This window comes from Capra hircus, chromosome 14, assembly GCF_001704415.2.
Source record: "Capra hircus breed San Clemente chromosome 14, ASM170441v1, whole genome shotgun sequence".
NCBI classification, from domain to species: domain Eukaryota; kingdom Metazoa; phylum Chordata; class Mammalia; order Artiodactyla; family Bovidae; genus Capra; species Capra hircus.
This window is the reverse complement of record NC_030821.1, coordinates 60,522,866-60,546,131: the sequence shown is the minus strand read 5'-3', so window position 1 is coordinate 60,546,131 and position 23,266 is coordinate 60,522,866. Positions and strand designations below refer to the sequence as shown.

General features: G+C 43.8%; 1 protein-coding gene across 1 annotated transcript in view; it reads right to left on the bottom strand.

The window, feature by feature from the left end:
* RB1CC1 (RB1 inducible coiled-coil 1) overlaps positions 1-18,441 on the bottom strand; it is a 40,754-nt gene extending 22,313 nt beyond the window's left edge. The window contains exons 1-7 of the mRNA XM_018058514.1: positions 18,104-18,441; positions 8,475-8,589; positions 7,444-7,564; positions 6,384-6,510; positions 6,057-6,227; positions 3,560-3,762; positions 2,014-2,440 (exon numbers count right to left, since the gene is read on the bottom strand). Of these exons, the coding sequence (XP_017914003.1) occupies positions 2,014-2,440; positions 3,560-3,762; positions 6,057-6,227; positions 6,384-6,510; positions 7,444-7,514 (999 nt within the window). The 5' untranslated portion in view covers positions 7,515-7,564; positions 8,475-8,589; positions 18,104-18,441. The remainder of the gene's footprint in view (positions 1-2,013; positions 2,441-3,559; positions 3,763-6,056; positions 6,228-6,383; positions 6,511-7,443; positions 7,565-8,474; positions 8,590-18,103) is intronic.

Sequence of the window (23,266 nt, the reverse complement as noted above, 5' to 3'; positions counted from 1 at the left end):
TGCTCACTATGAGCAGTCCCGTCAAACACATCTTCCCTGAACACTAGCAGCTGAGCGACAACCAATTATTTATTTTTGGTACAGTGTTCAGCATGCTGACAACACAAGTAAGCAATTAAACATGAACTATTCTACAGCTACTGAGAATTCAGTGTAGTCATAAGCAGCTGCACTTCTAAGATCATGAAGACGTCAACAGCCATTATTTAACATGGGAGGCACCTGCCTTGTATGACAGCTAACTGAAATGTGTGCATATGTGAACATTTTCTATTTTCATGGTGAGTCCAGTGCACACATTTCCAAAGTACTGACTAGCTATAAATTATTAGGGTGACAAAAGGCTATAGAAGATGACTAAAACGGATTTCATCTTGGGCAAAATCATGACACACAAAACAGCAGTGACTTAAGGAAGAAAAAACTCCGGACCATATGCTGCTGGTTATGATTATCCTGTATTTCATAACTCACTGAGAGAGCAACACAACAACACAACTATACAGACGAATATGGAAGAGTGTCTTGAGACTCACTCAATTCTGTAGATGTAAATGAATGTGAATTTTCATCAAGCCAGACAAGGATTATTGTTTCTTCTCTCTTGTCATATAAAGTGAATAAAACTTGACTCTTTGCTAGATTTCATTCAAACATACAAACACACAGCTCTCTGTAAGCCCTTTAAAAAGAGGTTCCCGTGGCCTAGAGGCCTGTTCTCTGACTGATGTAAAACTATAAAAAATGACACTTCACTCACTCTATCACAAGCACATGACTGATTTTCCACAAACATGAAAGGAATTTTCAGGGTACTAAAACATCAATAGTTTGAATAGAACATAGCTTTCATTCACTTCTGGCAGTAATCTTTGCACAATATATTCCACACTTCTCTACCCAGGCAAATGTCTTAACTGAAGCTTTCTTTGACAACAAATAATGAATGGCCAAAATGAAAGCCATGCCCACAGGATGTCATCAAGGACGCGGGTACTGAGAGAATGACGACTCAGACTGCACTCCACCTTCAGCAAGAAGAGAAGGCTGCTGTTTCCAGGCACCCAGATCAGTGTGGCCTTTCTCCCAACAGCCAACCACAGACCAAGCCTCTGTCCAACTGACTGAGAAGTTCACCTTCACACACTGTTTCACCTGGTCCACCTCATTGACACACGTGCCCCACCAACTTCCTCTCAGGCAACCAAGATTTTCTACCACTTACTGATGAGGTCTGAAGAACTTGATTCCAGATTTATTCCCCAAATTTAAAAGCTTTTAAAAGCTTTTATAAGTGTACTTGGGGAGAGCATAACCCTAAGCAAAAGTCACTATGATTACAAAATACAACTAAAAAAACAATGTCTAAGTTCTGACTTTTATCTCAGGTGAATCTAAAATTACTTCTTTTAAACATCAGAGGCCAGTTGCCAGGGTAGCGTGGGGGCCCGATTAGAAAGAGGCCCACAGAGTTTTCTGGGAGGGAGAAAGGTTCAGTGTTGTCCTCCTTTGGAAGCTGGTTCCTAACCACTCAAGACTTGTGTATTTCACTGAATGTAAATCATTTTCAGAGTAAAACAATTTAACTGTTAAAGATGTAAGCAAAATTATATCTTCAGCATAGCTGCAGAGACAAATTACAGGAGCTATTAAAAAAGTCCAAGTGATACTACAGGACCATGAAGAAAAAAATTCTAAGTACTACCACCACCACCAAAACCATCCCCAGTGGAATGGACACTTCAAGCCTCAGCCCTGCATAGAGATTTTACCTATTATTACCTCTAGTAATCTTCCCAAATTTGCTGTCAGTTTCCTAAATATGGCTACATTACCCGTTAAATGATTTGGTTTGTCCAAGGTCCTTCCTACACATGGTTATGAAGTTTCACTCCGACGCTCAAGGCACCCTTTCTCCCATTACTGTACAGGAAATACTTAGTGTAGGCAATGTAACTTCAATTGGCGAAAACAACACAGTGACACAAGAAAGATCAGATTAAGACTCCTCACCCTGCTCATGGAATCAAAGCACTTCCTGACCAAGGATTCGACGTCATTAGGCCTGTCCTGCACGTTGATCCAGTCTAACAGAGAAACATTAAAGAAAGGCAGGTCCCCCTCTTTAGCCTCTACTGCAGCTGCGTCCCGCTGGGCAGGGCTTGGACAAGGCTCCCTCACATCTTTTCCACTTTCAGCATCTGCGGCGTCTGGGGCTATGTGCTCCACAGACATGTGAAATGAGGTTAACGAGGGTTTGCTCGTTGCTGCAGGCGTATCAGGAGAGAGCACCAGTTCAGTGGAGGTCTTCGTCTCAGCCTTTTCTGAGCCTTCACGTTCAGGCAAGGAATCTGCTCTCCCCAGACATTCCCTGTAACTGTGTCTGGTGAGGCACTCCAACAGCGGAATCTTGGCCATGACTGAAACCGCAGTTCCTAAACTTAAAGTACAAAAAACCTGTCAGTAAATCATGGGACTGCTCGAGTTAGAGGTTAGCATTTTGAAAGGAAGAGGTTATCTCTGCATAGAAATCTCACCCCCTCTCTCTTAGACTACATGCATCTGAGCAGTCCACAAGGTGTCCGTTAAAGAAAGCAGAGATGAGAGTACCTTTATACACTGAGACCCTCTAAAGTAAAGGTACCAAGTCCACACTATACATACGGACACTCAGTTTTTAACTAAACTTAAGGTATAAAAAATTCCAACTTATAGAAAAGATTTACCATAGCAGTCTCTTAAAGTTTAATGTTTTGTCTCTAAGCTAATCAAACATTTTAGATATAATGAAAGTAGAGGATAAAATTAACAGTTTTATTAGAGATTAAGGTTAACTCTTGGGTTTATCACACCCTGAAAATAGACAGACAGGCAGATAGATATATGTTGTCAAAAAACATGAAGGAAAGATGAAATCTTGACGATTTAACTTCTATAAAAATATATATATAATTACTTATGCTCCTACATTAACATTAACATGAATACCTGAAAGCATACAACAAAGGGCTACATTTGTGCAGAATTATTGCCGTATTTTTTTCATTCACTATAGCCCTTTTAAAAAAGAACCAATGGGTATCAGATGCTTACATGCAAAGAACCAAAAAAGAAAAGAATCTAAATGAGAACTAGAACACAATGGCTCTTTTCCATCTTAGCAAGCCTACATCATATGGCAATATTTTTTAAAAAAATTTTCCTTTGACTAACTTTGAAAACTTTTCATTTGCATTTTGCCTCACTTTATTGGTAGCAAGGCAAGAAACAAAGATTCTTGGGTTTCTAAATAATTTCAAAGAATAGAGTCTTTTACATAAAGAAAATACAAGAAAACAAAATGTGGTAAATCCATATAATATGCGGAGGATAAAACTAACCATAGTTTTACAAATGTTACACTCCATAAAAGTCATTATAAAAGTCTCAAAAAAAATAAACCTCAATTATAATAAATATGTGGCCTACCAGACATGAAGTGACCGTTACTGAAAGTACTGATAAACTGCAAAGGAATTTTAAACAAATATCTTATTATCCATTTTAATGGCAAACATACTGAGTAAGTTTTAATTTGATGTCTTCTACGGATTGCAGATAATTTGAATAAATACTTTCAAATTTGAAAAGCAGCTTTTGGTAGGAATTTGAGCAATCTTCCAGATTGGCCATAATTGCAGCCCAGCCTTGGTGCTGAAGATGTTCATCATGGACCAGACCTTCACAGAAAGAGCAGAGTTTCTTGGCAACTTCATACATTTCCTATGTTGGAAAAGAAGAAACAAATGGTAAGAGAAGGTAATGCCTATGCACACGTCTGCACACGTGTACTTAAGTACATGCATGAATGTGCTCTGAACTCATGTCAAAGGAAGCACTGTTCAGGACTGTTCCGGGTTATGGCTCCTGCCTGCTGCCATGGTAATAAGGAGGAACTCACACCTGGGAGAGGATAAGGGGCTGGAGGTCCCCGCAGAGTCAGGCAACAACAACCATCAAAAGTAAAACTGTGATTCACAAAAGGGAATACTATGTGGCAGTTACTACAAACCTGCAACTACACAACTGAGTCTCAGGAACATTGCACTGACTCAGGTCAGGCACAAAAGGAGTTAAGACACTGATCAACTTCACAGAAGGGAAAAATGGGGACTGAAAGCAAAGGAGGGCCATGGCTGATGCCATATTTTTAAATCTGTGTTCACTTTGTGAAAATACAATGACAATGAATATCTAATTGTGATACATGCATTTTCAAATATGTATGTTAATAAACAAAACTCTATTATTAATTTTACTAATAGTAAAGACAAAAGTCCAAGGTCACACAAGTAACTGGGAAATGTGACTCTGGAGATGGCACTCTGGATGGTTAGAAGACAGAGCCTGGTGGTCCAGGGGTGAGGAATATAGGCTCTCACTATTGGGAGCCCAGGTTCCATCCCTGGGTGACCAACTAAGATCCCACAAACCCCATGGAATGGCCCAAGGCACAAGTCTCTAATTGCTGATGCGGTAGACAGTCTGAGCCACAGGTCACTGTCTTGGTTTCGTACAGCAGCTTTTGGGAGGAATGCTACAACCTGAGGTACTTTCTTCCCTCTGCTTCCCATTCTTCTTTCTCCTTATTTCCTTACCTATACGTGGACAGTGATCTTTCTAAGCAAAACAAATAAAATCCCCCAAACTCTCCTCATTCCCCAGAAGCAAAAATGCTTCATCACAGCAATTAACTAATTAAGCTAGTGAACACTGTGATTAGAATATGATCATGAACATCAAGAATATCTTTCCATTTGTTTATAATGTTTTATGTTCTAGAACTGTATACGCTTTTGTTGATGCTATTGAGAATGCAATATATTTCCCATTTCTATTCTAAAGGAGAACCAATAAGGGAAATATGAATAATGTCTACACATTTTTATCACATATTCCAATCAACTTTACAATTCCTGCTGATGGATTTTTATTAAATTCTCTCAAATTTACCAAATATGCAATCATACCACCTAAAATGGATGTTTTTAAATGGCATGCAACTGTATAATCTATCTTTATTAGTTTATTTGTAGACCAATAACCAGAAAACATATCTAAAGAACTTTAGCAAATAAATTCAGTTGACAGATTTGCCTTTTTAAAAATAATGCTGCCTTCTAAAAATCATTTCCAGACCCTTTAATGTTTACTAAACATATTTCAGAAAGATGAGAGATGAGGTTCTCTTTTTTATGTTGCATCTCATGTGAAGAATGAGCCAGTTTCACAAATGCATGTACTACATTAAAACAGACTGCTAAAAAATATATTTTAGAAAGCAAGTATTCATATTTATTAGTAGTTTATTATTTTACTAGTTTATCTTCATAAAAGGTAAATACTTTTTGGTTGATTATAAGATATTTTTTATGTCTGAAAGGAAAATGTGTCCCCCTGCTGACAGCTTACAGCTAGTATTATAGCAAAGTACTAGCAAGTCAAAAACAAACACAAAAACAAAACCAAAATGACTGGGAAACAACCCATAGGGTTTGCAAGCAGCAATACAAGTATGTATCAGGAAGAAACGGGGTACTCCTCCAGGACCTGACCATGGTTACAAGAAAGAACCACACTCTAAGAGCTCCTTAAGCTCTCTGCCTGTGTCTGTCTGCCTGAACACAGGAACTTCACTGATCCAAGCAATGTTCTGAAGTTATCATCTGCATATCATCCTCTAGGAGAGATGGTAAACAAATGTTTCAGACAGTTGTTCTGCGCTAAGGTTCTGTAACTGCAGAATGACTAACAAAGTGTGCAACTGAAATTATAAATCAGACAGTTATCACAAAATTATCTTTTCAAAAAGTTTGCTATTTTTCATGTTTTGGGCATTCTTCTTCTATAATTTAGACTGCTATGCTATTTAGATTTGAATGCTTTTAGAAGTAATCAGTTTTTTAGATCATTTGCTGTTGCCTAATTGTCCACAAAAACATTACCGATCATTATTTTGTTAAATATACCAGTTTTAAATTTTAAACTGTACTAAGTCTAAATAATATTACAATTACCACTGCAAGTTGTGTCCTTGAAGCAACAGTGTGAAAAACAGCAGGCATCATAAGGGACTCTTCGACTTTTATTTCCATGTCATTTTCTGTTGAAAAGGTAGTTTTAGGAATAGCAGGTAGACGCTCAGACAAGATCATTTCCTTGTTAAAAAGAAAAATTGGATTTGTGTCCTAGAGAAGTAAAAAACAAAAACAAAGAAGAACTGAAGTAAACTGTTACAGACACAAAATATGCACACTGCCCTCTACAGGAGTCAGACCCCAGTTCCCAGCCGCCGGAGAGCGGAAAGCTGGAGCCCGCCCTCGTGCAGGAGGTCAGGCACCTACCGTCCCAGCGCTGTAGGTGCACACCCTGCGGTCGGCAGCCATGCACTCGCCCCCGTTGACCACCAGCACCTGGTGCTGAATGGCGATCTTGTACTTGCTGTGGATCGCATGCTTCAGGTCAGCCACACTTCAGAGAGGGAGGGGGGCAAAATCAGTTATTTACATTTGCCTGAGGACGGCCTTTCTCATTATCAAAGTCACTCTGTGCAAAAATATCTGACAAATGAACTTCAATCAAAAAGTTTCCCCCCAAACAGTAGTAAAATATATAAGCTTATTGTTCCCGCAACTGGATTCCACAATCAACAAGCCAATCATAAATAACTACAAGGTCAGTAAACCACCCATGTGCCACATCTAACACTGAGCCTATGAAGTGCAGCCAGCAGAAATATTTATTTCTGTGATCTTTACATAAGTAGCAACGCTGCTTATATTAGAATTTGTTAAAATCCTCATGTGCTGTGGAGATTTTAACATACATCCCATTACATAAAACACATTAAGTGGATACCATGTGAAAATTGCCCCCATTTTCTCATCTTTCAAAAAACCATTCAACTACAAGTCAAATCATATTTTATAAAAAAACAGAACTCTCAGAAAGTAATTTCATCCATTAAAAAAGATAAGGTTTATCCCAAATTTTACTCTAACAAAACAAACACTACTGGCTTCATTCATTAAAACAAGAAAAACAATGATGAAAACCACAGGACTGGCATATGCTGGTCTACACAGCTAGCACCAATACTCTCAGCAGTGCACTGTGAAACTCAGAACAATCAGCTATGAGAACTTACTTCTATTAGACTGCTTTGGTTTGAAGCCAGTTTTGTTTGCTGTGAAAATATGGTCACACAAACAACAAAGCACAACTTAACAAATTTAATGTTAACATTTTAGAGAAAGATGACAGTTGTACACGTAAACAATGATTTAAGACTTTCCATATTGCCACTCTTATTTAACAAAGGAACAGTATTCTCAAAATCAAATCTTTAACTTTCTACAGGTACAAAATGCAAAACTGATGAAAATCAAGAAGAACACAGCTCACGTTTGCACTGTAAGTTCAGTGTCAAATGTCAGGGTTGTTCCAGTGTTCACCAGAAATACATACAACTTCATGATGGTTTCCTGGATTCTGTAAGCTTACACCTCACACTCTGATACAGTTACTGAAAGAAACAGACAAGAGAAGTTGTCAATTTACAAACACACGTATAATTGTGGTTATGTTCCCATAAGACAGAGCAGTTATAATACACAAGCCACAAAAAAATAATAGGATTTGATGTCTAACATGGCTAACTGGACAATTCAGTAAGGCTGGTGCTTAAAAAATAATAATGAACAGTAATGAGGCTAATGAGAAGTATAACTTCTATCATGAAAAAAAATAATTGATTTCAGGAAGAAAGAGGCGAGGAGTTAGAACAGTTTGGTGTATATTTCACACTGTTCTCATGTACCACACAACATTAAGAATAAAAATTAAAAATGTGGTCAAACATTTTTCTAACTCCAAAAGTTCTCCCAACTTCTTCCTTGGAACAACAACAACAAAAAAAAATAGTTTTAAACTTACTAACAGCAAATAAGAGCCACCACTTGCAACAGGAGGGAAAGACTTGGTTAATCCAAGTTCCACCTCCATGCTGAGCTAGAAACACTCCACACAAGAAACTCTGGCCCTAAGAGCTCATCACTTTGTGGAACAGCACAAAGTGCATAGGATATCTGAATATTGAAAACAACTCTGCCATTACCCAGTTATCCAAGTCAAAATCCTACATATTAATAAAGCTTCCTCATCTATGAATAAAGGGGCAGATGTCAAGAACTAGTATTTTATTTTTTAACGACCAGAGGTAAAAACCCCCAAGATCAATGTAAGTGATAAAAGATGACAAAAACTAAATTTTCAGAAACGAGTAGCTATCTTTCTTTATGCTCTTTCTACATGAGCTTAGAGTAGAATTATGAGGGAAGAAGGGAAAAGAAAGGAAGCAAGGCTTTAAAATTAACGTTTCCAAAATAAACGCATTAGATCAAAACTCCGTTATAAAAGCAGGAACTGTGACTCACCAGCAGGCACTGTTAGAAGGACTACCACTGTTCTTAAGAAGCAGATTACAAGTGGCTTATGTTTGCTTTGCTTGATATTGGCAACTGAATGGCATTACTGGTTAAACTCAGTGAACTAGAAAAGAAAAATTTCTGGATTATTATAGAGAAAAATAATTCAACAATAACAACAGCATGCTCTTCCAAAAGAGTGATCTCTACTCTTCTTCACTTAACCACAAGCACATGACCTTATCCTAGACCATCCCATTAAAAAGACATCAAAGTCCCCAGAGAGCTCCCCAACACTGTCAAAGCCTAGAGTCCCTTTTGTCTTTAATACACAATGGTCCCCATTACTTGTATATTTAATACTCACGGTTTCTTCTGTAAAACAGGAATAAAAGGGTACCATAGCCGCGAGCCTCAAAGCCAGCCCCTTGGACACGGGCAGGGCCTGGGATCTGTTGGAACCACTGAAACTCGGCCAGGGTAACAAGAGGTCATTTACACGATAGCACCTCCTCAACATAACCTCCACCTTGCCAGCTGACCGCTCCCGCCCACCAGCTTCACAGGACACGCTGTCATATGGAGAGGCCCACGTGGCAAGAAACAGAAGCCAGAGCCAGCAAGAAGCCTCCATTCAAGAACCTGCAAGGAGCTGGTTCTTGACAAGCATGGCAATTCCTGCTGAACCTCAGACAAGACCCCTCCTGCCAGAGACCATCACCGAAGCTACTGAGACAGAGCACCCAGCACATGTGGAATAATACATCTGTGTGTTTCCAACAGCTAGGACTGTGGTACTTCTCACATACAGTACCAGCATCACAGGGGCATTGAGGGAACACAGTGAGTAGAGACCATCAGATCTCTGGGCAGATAGGAAGCACCCTGGCTGGGTGACTCCTCCTCCTCCTCCTGGGCCTCCTCCCCAGTGTCTGGCTGGGACCCCACCACTTCCTGTGACACCACTGCTGATGACCAAACCTGCCAGCATGCCTCCCTAGACCCGAGTTCTCTATATAACCCCGCCCCCATCTGCTCCACCACCTAAAACCTCTCTTTACTAATGGAACCAACAAACCCCCTCTCTCACATGCTGTCTTACAGACCATCCTGTCTTCCTCACAGGTAGGTAAACAGCAGTAACAATCCAGTTAGTAGTAGTCTCATTGTCTACACACCACCGACTTTGACTCCTGAGGCTCCTGTGTTCATCAAGCCCTCACTTGTCTCTGGTTTCCACAAGTCTCTCAACCTGCTCCCTGCATCCTCGAACCCTCACCTCCCTCAGCATCCTCCCACTGTCCTCAGGGAGGATGGGGGGGGGGGTGTTGTGTGTGTAAGATAGTTTCACTCCTGAACACCAACCACCATCAGGATGACCTTCATAGCAGCAGCCACCATTCATAAGTATGTACTATGCTCTAGGTCACTGTTCTAATAAATGCTTCACTAAATGAAATGTTTCATTTGATCCTCACAAGAATTCTTTAAGCTGAGCTTCCCTGGCGGCTCAGATGGTAAAGAATCTGCCTGCTAATGCAGGAGACCCAGGTTCCATCCCTGTGCCAGGAAGATTCCCCTGAAGACAGGGTATGGTAGCCCACTCCAGTATTCTTGCCTGGAGAATCCCATGGACAGACGAGCCTGATGGGCTACAGTCCATGGGGTCGCAAAGAATCAGACGTGATTGAGCAACTAATACACACAGACAGACAGAATCCTTTAAGAGGGATACTATCATCATTCTCACCTTACAGATAAGGAAACTAAGAAATCAGGGCTTCAGTAATATCACAGGATCCAAGTCCAGACAGTCCAGTAAAACGGCAGACACTGTATGGCTTCTTCCTCTCCTCCCCTCCCCAGATTTCACTCCCAAATGCCACCCGGCTTAACTCTCTTAACAAAATGAGCTACTTCAAGTCTCTGAGGCTCTTCCCCAGCCTAGACCCTCCTTCCTCTGCCCACTGTGATCATCACCCACCATGATCTACTGCAACCCACCCCCCCCCGCAACACATACACACACACACACATTCTCTTTCATGAAGTTAATCACACCATCCTGCCATTCACTGTGCTGACTTTATATCCATGTGTGCTTCTCTGCTGCAGCTACTGGGATGTTTCTCCACACAGTTCTCACCTCTCCTGAATAACAAGCTTCTTTAAAGCAAGCATCCTGCATTCCTGGACACCAGCTCTAAAATACTTTCTCAAGAAAATGAATGAATAATCCCACACTAGCAAAGAATTATTCTATATGCCTGTGAGGACTGCGTAGAAGTCACATGAGTAACACTGACCACAGGATTTCTCAGCTCGTTCCCAAAAGTAAATCCCTAAGGTTTTCAACGTTGTCATCTCCACCAAGGATAAGTAAGGCTCCACTTCACCTACACTCACCCCACTACCGATTACGGGGCACACAGTTACTCTCCAAATGCACCCAATGGCTCTACACTAACACTAAGAGACGTGTTCCTGTCCCACTGCAGATCAGAACCAAATCTTTTAATGAATGAAGGCCGAGAAGCCAACAGATTGAAGTGATAGACAGCTGACCGTCAGGAGCTCCCAAGTGGCAGAGCCGGTCCTGGGTGAATAAAGTCAGTGCAGACCCCTGCCTGCCCTGGAGGGCTTGTGGTGTGAGAGAAAAACTGAACAATCACAAAAACTCTACGTGAGGATTTCATACAAGAGCACCATCCAGTATATCTTGACTCATCAATTACTTGTCCACTAATAACTGTCTCTCCACACTATTACAGGTACTTCATAAACAGCATTATTGACACTCAAAATGCACTCCACATATGGGTGTGCAGTGGTTTCAATCAAACCCAGACTTGGATGGATGAAGCTCCACAAGACCACTCTGCCCCCTGGGATCCCAGCCACAAGTCTGGTGGTGCCCGGGACCACCCCCACTTCAGACCAGTGGACTACAAGTTCAGGCGTCACCTAAGCTCAGAGTTCAGAAAGTGCTGTACTTTGGACTACTGTTTCATTATAGTGAAAGGATACACATTAAAGGTAAAAGCAGACAAAGGAAGATTTGCATGGCAGGGAGTCTGGCGTGCTCCAGGTGCAGGGCTCTAGGGGTCCTCTCCGGGGTCAGGAGGGACAATCTTGCCTCCTCCTGGTGGGGACGTGTGGCCCACCCACGTTTTACTGTGTTTTAAATGTGTTTAAAATGTTCATTAAATCCATACCTATAGATAAGTGACGTATTTATCATCATTCAGCTACAGAATGTACCATGTGATTCCGTTTGTGGGTTTTAGTTTATTAACTAATACTGAAGGATGTATATGAAGACACAAGCATTAAAAAGTCTGGAAGAATGTAATCCATTCTTTTTTAAAAGGCTATCTCTGGATGCTAGACTTTGGTCTCTTTAAAAATCCCAATTGGGGGTTAAAAATACTTGTTTCCATTTTTGAAAAGGAAAAAAAGAACATCACACAGTTACAAAGAAATAAAGGACCTGAAAACCCACCATCTCGGCTGGTCCAGCTAAGGGATGGACAAGACTCCTCACCTGCTGGTCCTAGGCTGGCTGGCCCCCATCAGGCTCCCAGGGAGAACTACCCCCTCACTCCACACACTTCCCTAGATATGCACAGAAGAGGGAGGAGAGCACTGTGAAAAGAACGTGGATCCTGTGTCAGAAGACCTATACTCAAGTCCTGCCCCTACTACTGACTGTGTGACTGATGGACCTCAACTAACCTAAATTATTCTGATACAACAAAGCAGGAGACTTCCCAAGTCACAGGGCTGTGAGAACACAGAGAATGTATACATGCAGAGAAGGGCTATGCCAACCAGAGGGAAGACGACCGCCACTGAGGGTTATGAACCCTCCCAGACCTCTGACCTCAGCTCAGGACTGGTGCTCAATCACTGCAAGTATCTCCAACCAGAAACCACACTGTCTCTCAAACTCAGCAGGTCTACACTTCAATTCGGTGCTTTCCCTTTAAAACTGTTCCCTAACTTCCTCTGTGAACAAAACTATCACTCTGTTGCTATCCAAGACATCAGTTATTTCTGTCTGCATCCTATCCCTTTTTTCCTATATAATCCAACCCCTGATTTTCCAATGACATAATCCTTATTTTAGAGCCTGGAAACTCTCCTCTACCCTGCTCCAGCCCTTCCTGAACACGCCCACCACTTACAAGCCAGACGCTCCGCCCCCTGGAGCCTCACTGTGGCCACTGCAGGCCACAAACCTGTCATCTGTTTCTTCACAGCCACTGCCCTGCTGACCTCAGGACAGGACCCACTTGGTACACAGTCTCCTTGAACTCCATCGTCTGCCCGCCCCTTTAACGAGAACCCACCAACTCTGGCCTAAGCTAGATGAGCACTGAAATGGCGAGTCACCTGTACTTGAATGCCGACTCTCCCACGGAGACTCAGATGACCTCTGCACATTAAGAACTGAAATACCTCTGCAGAGGGACAGCAATAATGCATCTCAGATTACTGCACGGTGCAAGGCATATAATAACAACTCTAAAAATGGTGACAACCATAACTTTACCAACATTTTAGAACTTCATAATCAACCTGTTTGCCTTTCCACAAGTATCTCCAGCTATTTCCCTACATGAAACCCATCCTCTCACTTTACAGTCTTCCCATACTTGCCATTTCTGCTCATTTGAAAGTTACTCATTCAAGTGTGGTCAGAAAGCCCTTCTGGGTCCATCAGCCCTTTTGGAAGTCGCCCGTGGTCACAGATGGCCTTCGGCCTTCCCTCTCTGACTCTGAACTTACAGAGCTCTCTCAAGCTGTCAAGTCACATGAAGTATCTCATGTGGGAAGAACAATCTCACATCGTGAAAGGACATCTGTTCCTCCTGGGTCCTTCTGGGATACAGTAAGCTATAAATGAGGGGGTATTTTTAAAAACACTGATTCCAATGCATTTATTCCCAGAGCTACAGGTGTTACAACTGTACTTTAATGCTTGTAAAAACAAGAAAGCATCTCCCATATTCACACAAGTGTCTATCATTTATCACTGGATATCTGCAATTTCTTCTTTGAGGCAGTACCACCACAACAATCAGGTTTGTCACTCTAGCTTACTGTCAACCTGTCTGATCCATTCAAAACTTACAATCAGCTTCCTTACACGGGGAGACAAAGGGAAAGCCCCAGACAACAACTGACCTCCCAAACAGCACACTGCTGGTCATTATTCACCTTATGTTTACTGAACACCCGACAAAGCCAGATTTTGGCTCAGATGGTAAAAAAGAATCTGCGTGCAAGGCAGAAGACTCAGGTTTGATCCCTGGTTGGCAAGATTCCCCTGGAGAAAAGAACGGCTACCCACTCCAGTATTCTTACTTGGAGAATCCCATGGACAGAGGAGCCTGGCGGGTTAAAGTCCATGAGGTCGCAAAGAGTTGGACATAACTAAGCAACTAATACTTCTATGCCAGGTGCTGGGAGTCCAAAGACCCTCAAGTTACTCTCAGGTCTAGCATGAAATGTGGATGATGCTGGACAAGGTAGACCAAAAGCTTCAGAAAAAGAATAAGGAGTAGGAAAACTTCTGTCTGATTTGCAATTTTGCAAACTGTAATTCAGCAACTGAACCTGAGGGCCACGGGTGCTGCATCAATGAAACTAGTGGTGTTCACCACAAATGGGAGTGTCCAGGTCACCCAGGGACTGCAAACTGGGCTTCCAATCTCCAGATCAGATTCATTCCCACCTGATCCTCCTCTTTCTCTGCCAAGAAAAGAAAAAAGAAGGAAAGAAGAGTAGATCAGCCATCTTCCTCACACTCCCCAGAGAGCCTTTCCAGAAAGGTCCAGGGTGTCTGTAACCAACCTGATGGGAGGACAGCAGGACAGGAATGGAGCGAGAGGGAGAGCCCTGGCAGTGTGGATAAAGCTGGGCCTTTGGGGTCTTCCTCCAGATATAGGAAGTACATGTAGACAAAGTAGTTTCTCAAAAATGAGATAACAGCATGCATACATGCAATCTGTTTGAGGTGAATATCGCAATAACATGGGAATCTCTCCATATCAGTACATATAAACGTATTCCACACTGTGGTGTCCTGACATTCATAAAAGCTATGTAAAACACATGATTTTAAATACAGTCTGAAATATGTGTACCAATAGAGATTATTATTACTTTATCCTTAACGCAATTTAAAAATTTGCATGTTCTACGGCTGATTCCTGTTGATGTTTGACAGAAAACAAAATTCTGTAAAGCAACTATCCTTCAGTTTAAAAATAAATAAGATTTTTTAAAAAGTTGCATGTCATTTGATAGATTCTCAGAATAACTGTTAAAAGATGCTACATCAGGGTTGCACATGGTAGTTTTTTAACAATCGCAAATATGAGCTTCCCAGGTGTCTCAGTGGTAAAGAATCTGCCTGCCAATGGAGGAGACCCAGGTTCGATCCCGGTGTCGGCAAGATCTCCTGGAGGAGGGCATAACTACCCAATCCACTATTCTTGCCTGGAGAATTACATGGACAGAAGATACTGGTGGGCTACAGTCCACGGGGTTGCAAGAGTCGGTCACGACTTAGTGATGAAACAAGGTATGACACTGTCCTTAAATGTAAATGTGAATTCTGCTTGTTTAAAGTCTAACGTCTCACACGATAGTATCTACAACAAGATTTTCTAATCTTTCATAGCATGTAAATACACAGCAATATCAAAAAAGGATGTGCACAGCTGGAATTTGCAGTGTAATGGTTAAAAACACAGTCATGGAAATATTAACTGCACTGATTGACTAATATTTCAGTATTCTGATGATTACTAGCCAATTATGTACAGCATATAAAAGAAAAATATGACCTAGATAGTCCTGAACCAGCCACAATTATGTCCATCTCTAAGCACAATTACAAGCCAATAAAGTGAGAATTTAGGGACTTCCCTGGTGGTCCAGTAGTTAAGAATCCACACTTCCACTGCAGGGAACGAGGGTTCCATCCCTCCTCTTCCAGTAACTAAGACCCCACAGGCTGCATGGCAGGACCAAAAAAAACCATTAAAATAAAAAATTTTTAAAGGAGAATTCAACAGCAAAATTGGAGGAAAATCCCATAACCCTCAGGGCAGCCACTAAATAGCTGGAAGAAGGGGTGTATGGAGGTACTCAAGCACTGTGCCTGCAAAGAGTCACTTAAGAGAACAGCAGCTTCCCTGAGGGATGGAGTAAGGCCACCCTCCCAGGGCCCTGCACAAGAGGCCCAGGTTCCAGGTTTCTCAGGTCCACAATAAGGGAAGAATCACAGCACTGTAATCATGACATGTATAGCAAGTATGGAATCTTCAACCCAGCACTCCACAATCTGCTCCTCCAGCACTGTGTCTATTTCAGCGCATCTCAACATAGTGTGAACTTGCAACTGATCTTCCTTAAAATTACCAGTGTGTCACTGCCGCTTTCTACAACCTCATACAAAGCTTACATATAAAGTTCCCCTTGTTCACTGCTCATTGCTAGAGTTAAAACTGGCTCTTGCTGGGGTTTAACATTTCATGAAAAAATGAATGACTCTCAATCCAAACTGCTTCCCAGATTCACCAGGTTTCCTGAACAAACCACTGTGCCTCCGAACATGGTAGATTACAGGATGTTACTCTCCTCTCTCTAAGTATCTGTTGAGCCTCCAGGACACCACCTCTTCCTACTGCTCTCCCCTCACTCCTGTCTGCTCAGTTTTTAGTGATCTTTTTCCCTGTATATGCCAAGAACCTCAGAGGTACTGCAGTTTCCTTCTATTCCGAGATGGTCAGAAGTAGTCAGCTTCCTCACTTCTCTTGGGTCTTTCCTTCAGATTTCAGACAACGCTTAAATAGTTGACTGTATACAGGACTTCAATCTCCCTTCTCTTATTGGGCAAAAACAACATGGTACACATTCCTGAATTCCCTGTAGAGCCTGGCTCCATGGTCTACCTTGGTAAGGAAGTAACAAACCATCTGAGGGAGGGAGTGAGTGTGGAAGGGGGATGCTAGACTTTCACTGGAGGTGCCTGAGCCAGTGTTTTCTGAATACAAAAAGCTTACTGGGATTACCAAACAGTACTATCTGGATGAGAACATTTTACTACCCACTGCTTTTTTTTTTGAAAAGTTACACACATCTGCAAAGTAAAGCATTTGCTGAATGCAGGAGAATTTAAAGACAGTCTCAAAATTAGAGGCCCAATAAGAGCTCCTCTCAAGCTTCTGACTGAAATGAACAAGCTTACATAATAAACATTTAGGTTCAAAAGTGTGGGGTTTTTTGTTTGTTTTTCCTCCCCCAAATACAAAGGTCTTGTGCCCTCTGCCCCTTCAATGAGTTATATTTGTTGGAAGTAAACCTGTCCTCTATTCTGACCATGTCTGTGTTCAGCAAGGGCCAGAAAAATGTGGTCCTCCTCTCCTATCATGCAACATCTCCACACAAGAATCAGGCCAGAAACAATCCTAACTGTGACAAACATAAAGCATTTCAAACAGACGAAATTAAATTACTCTTTTTAAAACCGTGTCTGAGTCCATATCTGATTTCCATTAACAGGCATTTACCAACACAACCGTTTATCAACATAAAGCACCCTGTTTTAGAAAACTCTAGGTTTTAGACACAATGTTAAACACAAATGTTGAGAAAATATGTTCATTCAGACCATATTCTGTTGTTACAACATTAAAAACAGAAAGGAGAAAACCATCTTCAGATCCTCAGCAGGGCCTGCTGGCAGATCCAATCAGCCGCCTCCCTCGACGGCCCCTTGCGTCTTTCCACAGAAACACCGGACCTGGAAGAACCCTCTGTGTATCAAACATGGAAACGCTCCAACGAGACTCCTCATCACACAGGCTGTCTACCTCAAATTGAGTACCCCTCCTAAGCTGCTAACCTCCCCACCCTGCGAAGAACCACACACACACAAGCACCACCCACACAAGACAACCGAGAAACTGTACAATACGGCGGCTAGCAAAACAGGTAGGTCCTCCTGCGGCCAGCATCGGGCCTCCCCTATCTGGCTTGAGGTCTCTCAGCCTCCGTATCCACCGCGAGCACCTCGGCCCGCCCCGGCCCGCAGGCCCCGCGCTGTGACCACATGGCAGGAGCACGGTGCGGGGACTCAGTTACCAAACAACCCCCGGCGCCGCGGCGCATCCGGCGGGAAGCCCGCGGAGATGCACCCTCCCAACCCCGGCCGGGCCGCCCGGCTCCGGCCGGGGAAGTTGTGAAATCCGCACACACGCCCCGGCCCGCACCCACCCGCGGGCCGGCGGAGGCTGAGTCATTCCCAGGAGTAACTTTATCCGGACGCTGCTCTCAGGGAGCCTCTGGCTCCGGGGTCCGGACAGAGCCGCGTCTGCGACCCTCGCCCCGGCTGGCTCGCCGTCTGACACCTCGGAGCCCGGCCCGGCGGCGGAGGAGCGGCGGCGGGTAAGGTGCGTCCCGGGCCCCGGCGCTCCCGACGCCGGCTGGGAGCACCGGGAGGTCGGGGGGCACTGGGAGGTCGGGGGGCACCGAAGAGTCCGGGCCGCACAGGCCCAGCGCAGCCGCCCGCCTCCGCCTCCCGCCCGGGGACCCGCGCCAGAAGGGCCCGACGCCGCGCTTACCGGGCAGCGCCTCCTCCTCCGCCGGCGGCAGCAGCAGGGCCCGCGGCCCCCGGCACCATCTTCCGCCGCCGCCTCGTCCTCGGCGGCGGCTACCAACCGCCCATCCGCGCCGCCAACCGACACAACCGCTGGCGCCGCCGAGGCAGCCACCTCCGGGCACGGGGACGGGCAGGCCCCTCGGCTCTGTGTCAGGGGCCGGGGAAGGGCGAGCCGCGGCCGGTCAGAGCCGAGGGGCCGGGCGACGGAACCCGAGGCAGCGCCGGGCTCGGTAGGGCCGCGGACACGGCCGCCACGGGTTTGTTATTGTCGACTCCGGCCCTTCCTGCGCGGGGCACGCCGGGAAGCGGGCGGGGGAGGGGCGGGCGCACTCAGCGCACCTCAGCGCAGGCCCGGAAGTCGTAGGGCTGCCGGAAGTCGACGTGCTTCCGGATAGGGCTGGTTCCAACTGCTCCGCCACCTGTGGCTGCAGATGCCTGGGCTGGTGACTTGGGAGTCCTCTCGTGACCCCGGAGACTCCGCCGGGCAGTCTGGGACGGTGCTGGCTGCCGTCCGAATGCGAGTGCCCCAAGGTGAACCTGACCTTCTCCACTACAGCGAATAGCCCTGCGCCCGCCTACCCGCCTAATCCTGAGTTAGCCTGGGCGGAAGAGCTCGACCTGTCGAGGAGGTGGAGGGCAGCCGACCGACCGGGACCTCGTTTGGGACCGGACCAGGGCCTGTGAGGGGACTGGGCGCCGGGAGAGCTGTCCCAGGCCGGGTCCCATAGTGCGGGCGGCGCACGCTCACCAGGAACGGGGAAGAAGGGAGCTAAGGCTGGGTCGGGTGGAAGAGGGCGAAAGCGCCGCGACCGCCTCTTTCAGCTCGACCCTGAATTCTCTAGCAGTCCCCGGGAGCTCTTGATTATGTGAAGGTGACCAATCATGGGCAATGGCTTGAAGCCGCAGCGTTTTAAGTATTAAAAGTCTGGTGATCAGAAGTTACAGGTGGAACAGTATATATAATCCTTTCAGAATTTCTGTTAAATCGAGGAATGTCTGTAAGTTAACAGCTTGCAGGTGGTAGGGCTGAGTCATTAGAGGGCTTTAGAGTTGTGTTTGCGTAAAAATGGGTATTAACACCCTTTTCAAGGGCTGCTAAGCCGAACACACGCTACTGGGAAGCAGTCTTTGAACCTTTATTTGTCAAGTTGGGAACTGATAAACACTAAACGGCTGGTTAGCGTTACGGATTTTCAGTTTCCGTCTCACTGACCCGGTATCCGAAAGGCTAAGAAGGACCTACAACGTACTACTTTATTTATTTTTTGTTTGTTTTAACACTCCTACCGATCCCACTAGGACTTCCCTGGTGGCTCAGACGGTAAAGCATCTGTCTACAATGTGGGAGACCAGGATTCGATCCCTGGGTTGGGAAGATCCCCTGGAGAAGGAAATGGCAATCCACTCCAAGACTATTGCTGGAAAATCCCATGGATAGAGGAGCCTGGTAGGCTACAGTCCATGGGGTCGCAAAGAGTCGGACACGACTGAGCGACTTCACAGATCCCACAGAGGCAAGTCATTTTACTTTTTTTTGGAAGTGGAGTCTTATTACACCACACCAACGATGTACAGCAGGGAACTGAAAATTAAGAGGCTAAATTGTTATGCCTTGGGGGAAGGTGTGAGCTCGAAAAACTGAAGGAGCTGATTCTATCAGACAGCATAGTAATAGGTACAAAGAGAGTAAGCGGTAAGAAGAAATTCAGCCAGAAAATTGGTAAGCAAAGCACAGTCTTAGGCCTTTAAAGAATATATTGGTGCTTGACCTTCCTCTTAGACATCGATGACATTCATCATTACAAATTAAATACACCTTAGTGTGTAAAATCATGACTGGAATATGCTGTGACAGATCTAGTGAATAAAATGTTTTAAATGTTTCTTGTCTGACTTCTTTCTTTGGGGTCGGAAGGAGAATAAAACTAATTCAGTCCTCATCTTCCCCTTTTCCAGAGTGTAAATAGTAGAAATGTATATGCCCAGTAGTCTTTCCTAGTGATAAGTGAAAATGTATGAAGATTAGTTTTTTGACATATGCACGTATCTAGAGAAAGACCCTGATGCTGGGAAAGATAGAGGGCAGGAGGAGAAGGGGGTGACAGAGGATGAGATGGTTGGAGGGCATCACTGACTCAATGGATATCAGTTTGAGCAAACTCTGGTAGATAGTGAAGGACAGGGAAGCCTGGCATGCTACAGTCCCTGGGGTCACAAAGAGTTGGACATGACTTAGCAACTGAACAACAACAGAGAAAACACTACTGCAGTTTCCTGATACTTCATGTGTCTATAATAATCCTCAGCAAGTTATATTTCCCTAAAAGCCAAGGATATTGACAACCCTCTGCACTCTCCCTTAATAAGTGAAAACAAGAACAAACAAAAAATCCAAGGACCAGCCCCCCAAGTTACTGTATTAAATGGACAATGCTGAGACTTAATTTGAACTTTCTAAACCACTGCTCCTTTACATTTTTAAATCTTTTTCTCTCCCTGCTGCCCTCTGTAGTGTCTCCCTTTGCTCTTAAATCTGTTATTTAGGCCTCTTCCAAATTCCCAAAAGTAATTATAATACAGATGCAAATGATGAAAACATGAGGTGCTGGAAGAGCAGAGAAAAAACAATCTTGTCCTCATCACATTATTTCATTAATAAACATTTTAGGTCCTTGTGTAGATTTCCCATGTGGGCAAAAGAAAGTGTTTCTTTTTAGGAATCCTTAAGAGGCTGCTATTAAAACACCCTAAGTACTTCAGGTCAGTCCCATTGTTAAAGCTTTTTTTCCCACCAGGTCTCAGCTTGAGTGTCACCTTCTCAGGGAGTCCTTCCCTGACATGCCCAGAGTTCACCTAGATCCTTCTGTTGGGTTGGCCAAAAGTTCGTTCAGGTTTTTCCATGACATCTTACAGAAAAACCCAAACAAACTTTTTGGCCAACCCAGTACCTTTCAGTATCTGTCTGACCTGCCAAAATGGAAATCCTTCTCTGATAAAGCTATTTGCCCAGTGCCTGCTGGACACTCATATTTGTTAACAGCACCCAAAACATTTTTCAGTTTATTGCTCAGCTTACCTCCCAACTCATCTTTTGTTATTTACTTTATCTAAGACCATTCTGATCCTGTCTCTTACCTGCCTGTGACCTTCACTGATTTTGTTTTGTGTGTTAGATACAACTTCTAAGCCTATGAATCTCCTAGGTAGCAGCACACCTGTAGGTTATCTTCTGGCACTTCTCACCTTTACATTTGCCTGGTATGAGTTTCATCATCCAGGATCGTTCTTCTGATCTTGTTCGTCTTTCAAAGTCATCCTTCAAAACAGATCTGGGACCTCAGCCAGCTTCCAGCTTCTAGATAGTGACTACTCTCCCTTCCACCACCTCTGCTTCATGTTACACAAGTAAACTTTCATCTCCCCATCTAAATCTAAAACCCTTAAGGAACTATGAATGACTCATTTCTAAACTCTTAGAACTTTATAGAGAGCTTGGCACTTAGTAAAATATTGAAAGTAATGAATTATGCAAATATTCAAGTTGAAGGTTGACTAGGTAAGGTACTGTGGAAAACTTCTTCCCTCTGTCCTTAAATATCTAAAAAACTTGGATGGGGGACCATTCAAAAATCACTCTAGTGACAAGTTTATGACATCTAACCAAAAATGCATCAGAATATCGGGAAGATCACAGTACACAGCTTAATTTTGTTAACTCTGCCTGATTGGGGATTTCATTCCCCATCTGCATTATGTATTTCTCAAACAACTTGAGATTATGTTCAAACAGCCAGCAACCACGACTGACATGACTTTACTCACAATATGAATCATAATTTCCTGATTTTAAAAGTTAACTCCTTTTAAAAGCCTCAGACTTTGTTTTGAAGATCATAGCTAGTTTAGTGTGTAAAGTGTGGTCATGTGCTACTTAGAGGCTGTTGGCACGTGATTATTAAGTTAATTAGTCCGGTACTATTTACAGACCTTACAGCTGCCGTACTCAGCTGGCCTGTTGTTATTCACACATGTTATTAATGATAATGGTGATAGTTATGAGTGACTATCTTCAAAGCTAGTGAGGAGCTTGACGAGCTGGTGAGCAACATTGTTTCTAGTGTTGCAACACAAGAAAATGCAGCAGGCTTCATTTTCCAACAGATTCACAGCAGTAGATCGAGACAAAACAGTCATCTTTCACGTCAAGTTCCTGTCGCATCATTTTGAAAAAGTGCATAAAATGTCAAAAAGTAGAGCTGGGATGTCTTGAAGCACAAGCTACTACTTCCTCCACTCCTCCATTTCTTTCAGTCAGCCCTCCCTGCCGCCATGCAGGCAGAATACCTCCAAGTTGTGTAGCTGCTAAGTCATGCCTGACTCTTTTGCAACCCCATGGACTGTAGCCGCCAGGCTCCTCTGTCCATGGGATTCTCCAGGCAAGTATACTGGGGGGGTTGCCTTTTCTGTCTCTAGGGCATCTTCTTCACTCAGGGATCAAATCTGTGTCTCCTGTGTTGGCAAGCAGGTTATTTACCACCGAACCACCAGGCATCCTTTTTAATGTAGTTTATTAACAGATGCACTGAACTGGGTGTCTTACTGGTGTCTAGTCCTGCCTCACTCTGCTGTGTTTCCCTAGTCAGCTCTCAACCCTCCATCAGATTGTATTGCTCTTAAATCCCTAAGCCGCACCTCACTCTGCTGTGTTTCCCTAGTCAGCTCTCAACCCTCCATCAGATTGTATTGCTCTTAAATCCCTAAGCCCCACCTCTTTCCAATCCCTCTTTGGTCAATAATGTCACCTCCTACATCACAAGGAAGTTGTGAGAAAGAATTCCTCCACCCTTCCTTGCCTTCCTTCATCTGCAGACCTATCCATGCCTCCCGTTGGTTCCCCCTCCAGGCACTTGGCCCCTTCCAGCGAGGGGGTCATGGCTCTTGACTCCATCATCTGTCAGTCCTTCTGTGAGACCACTTGACACATGCCAAATTCAGTGCATATGCAGAACATTTTACAGAATTTAAAGCATCTTTCAAAACTGGAATTTATCCTTGATTGCTTATTATTCCACTTAAGATTAAAGTAATAAAGCATTACATCAGCAGTATGATTTAGTACTTGCTG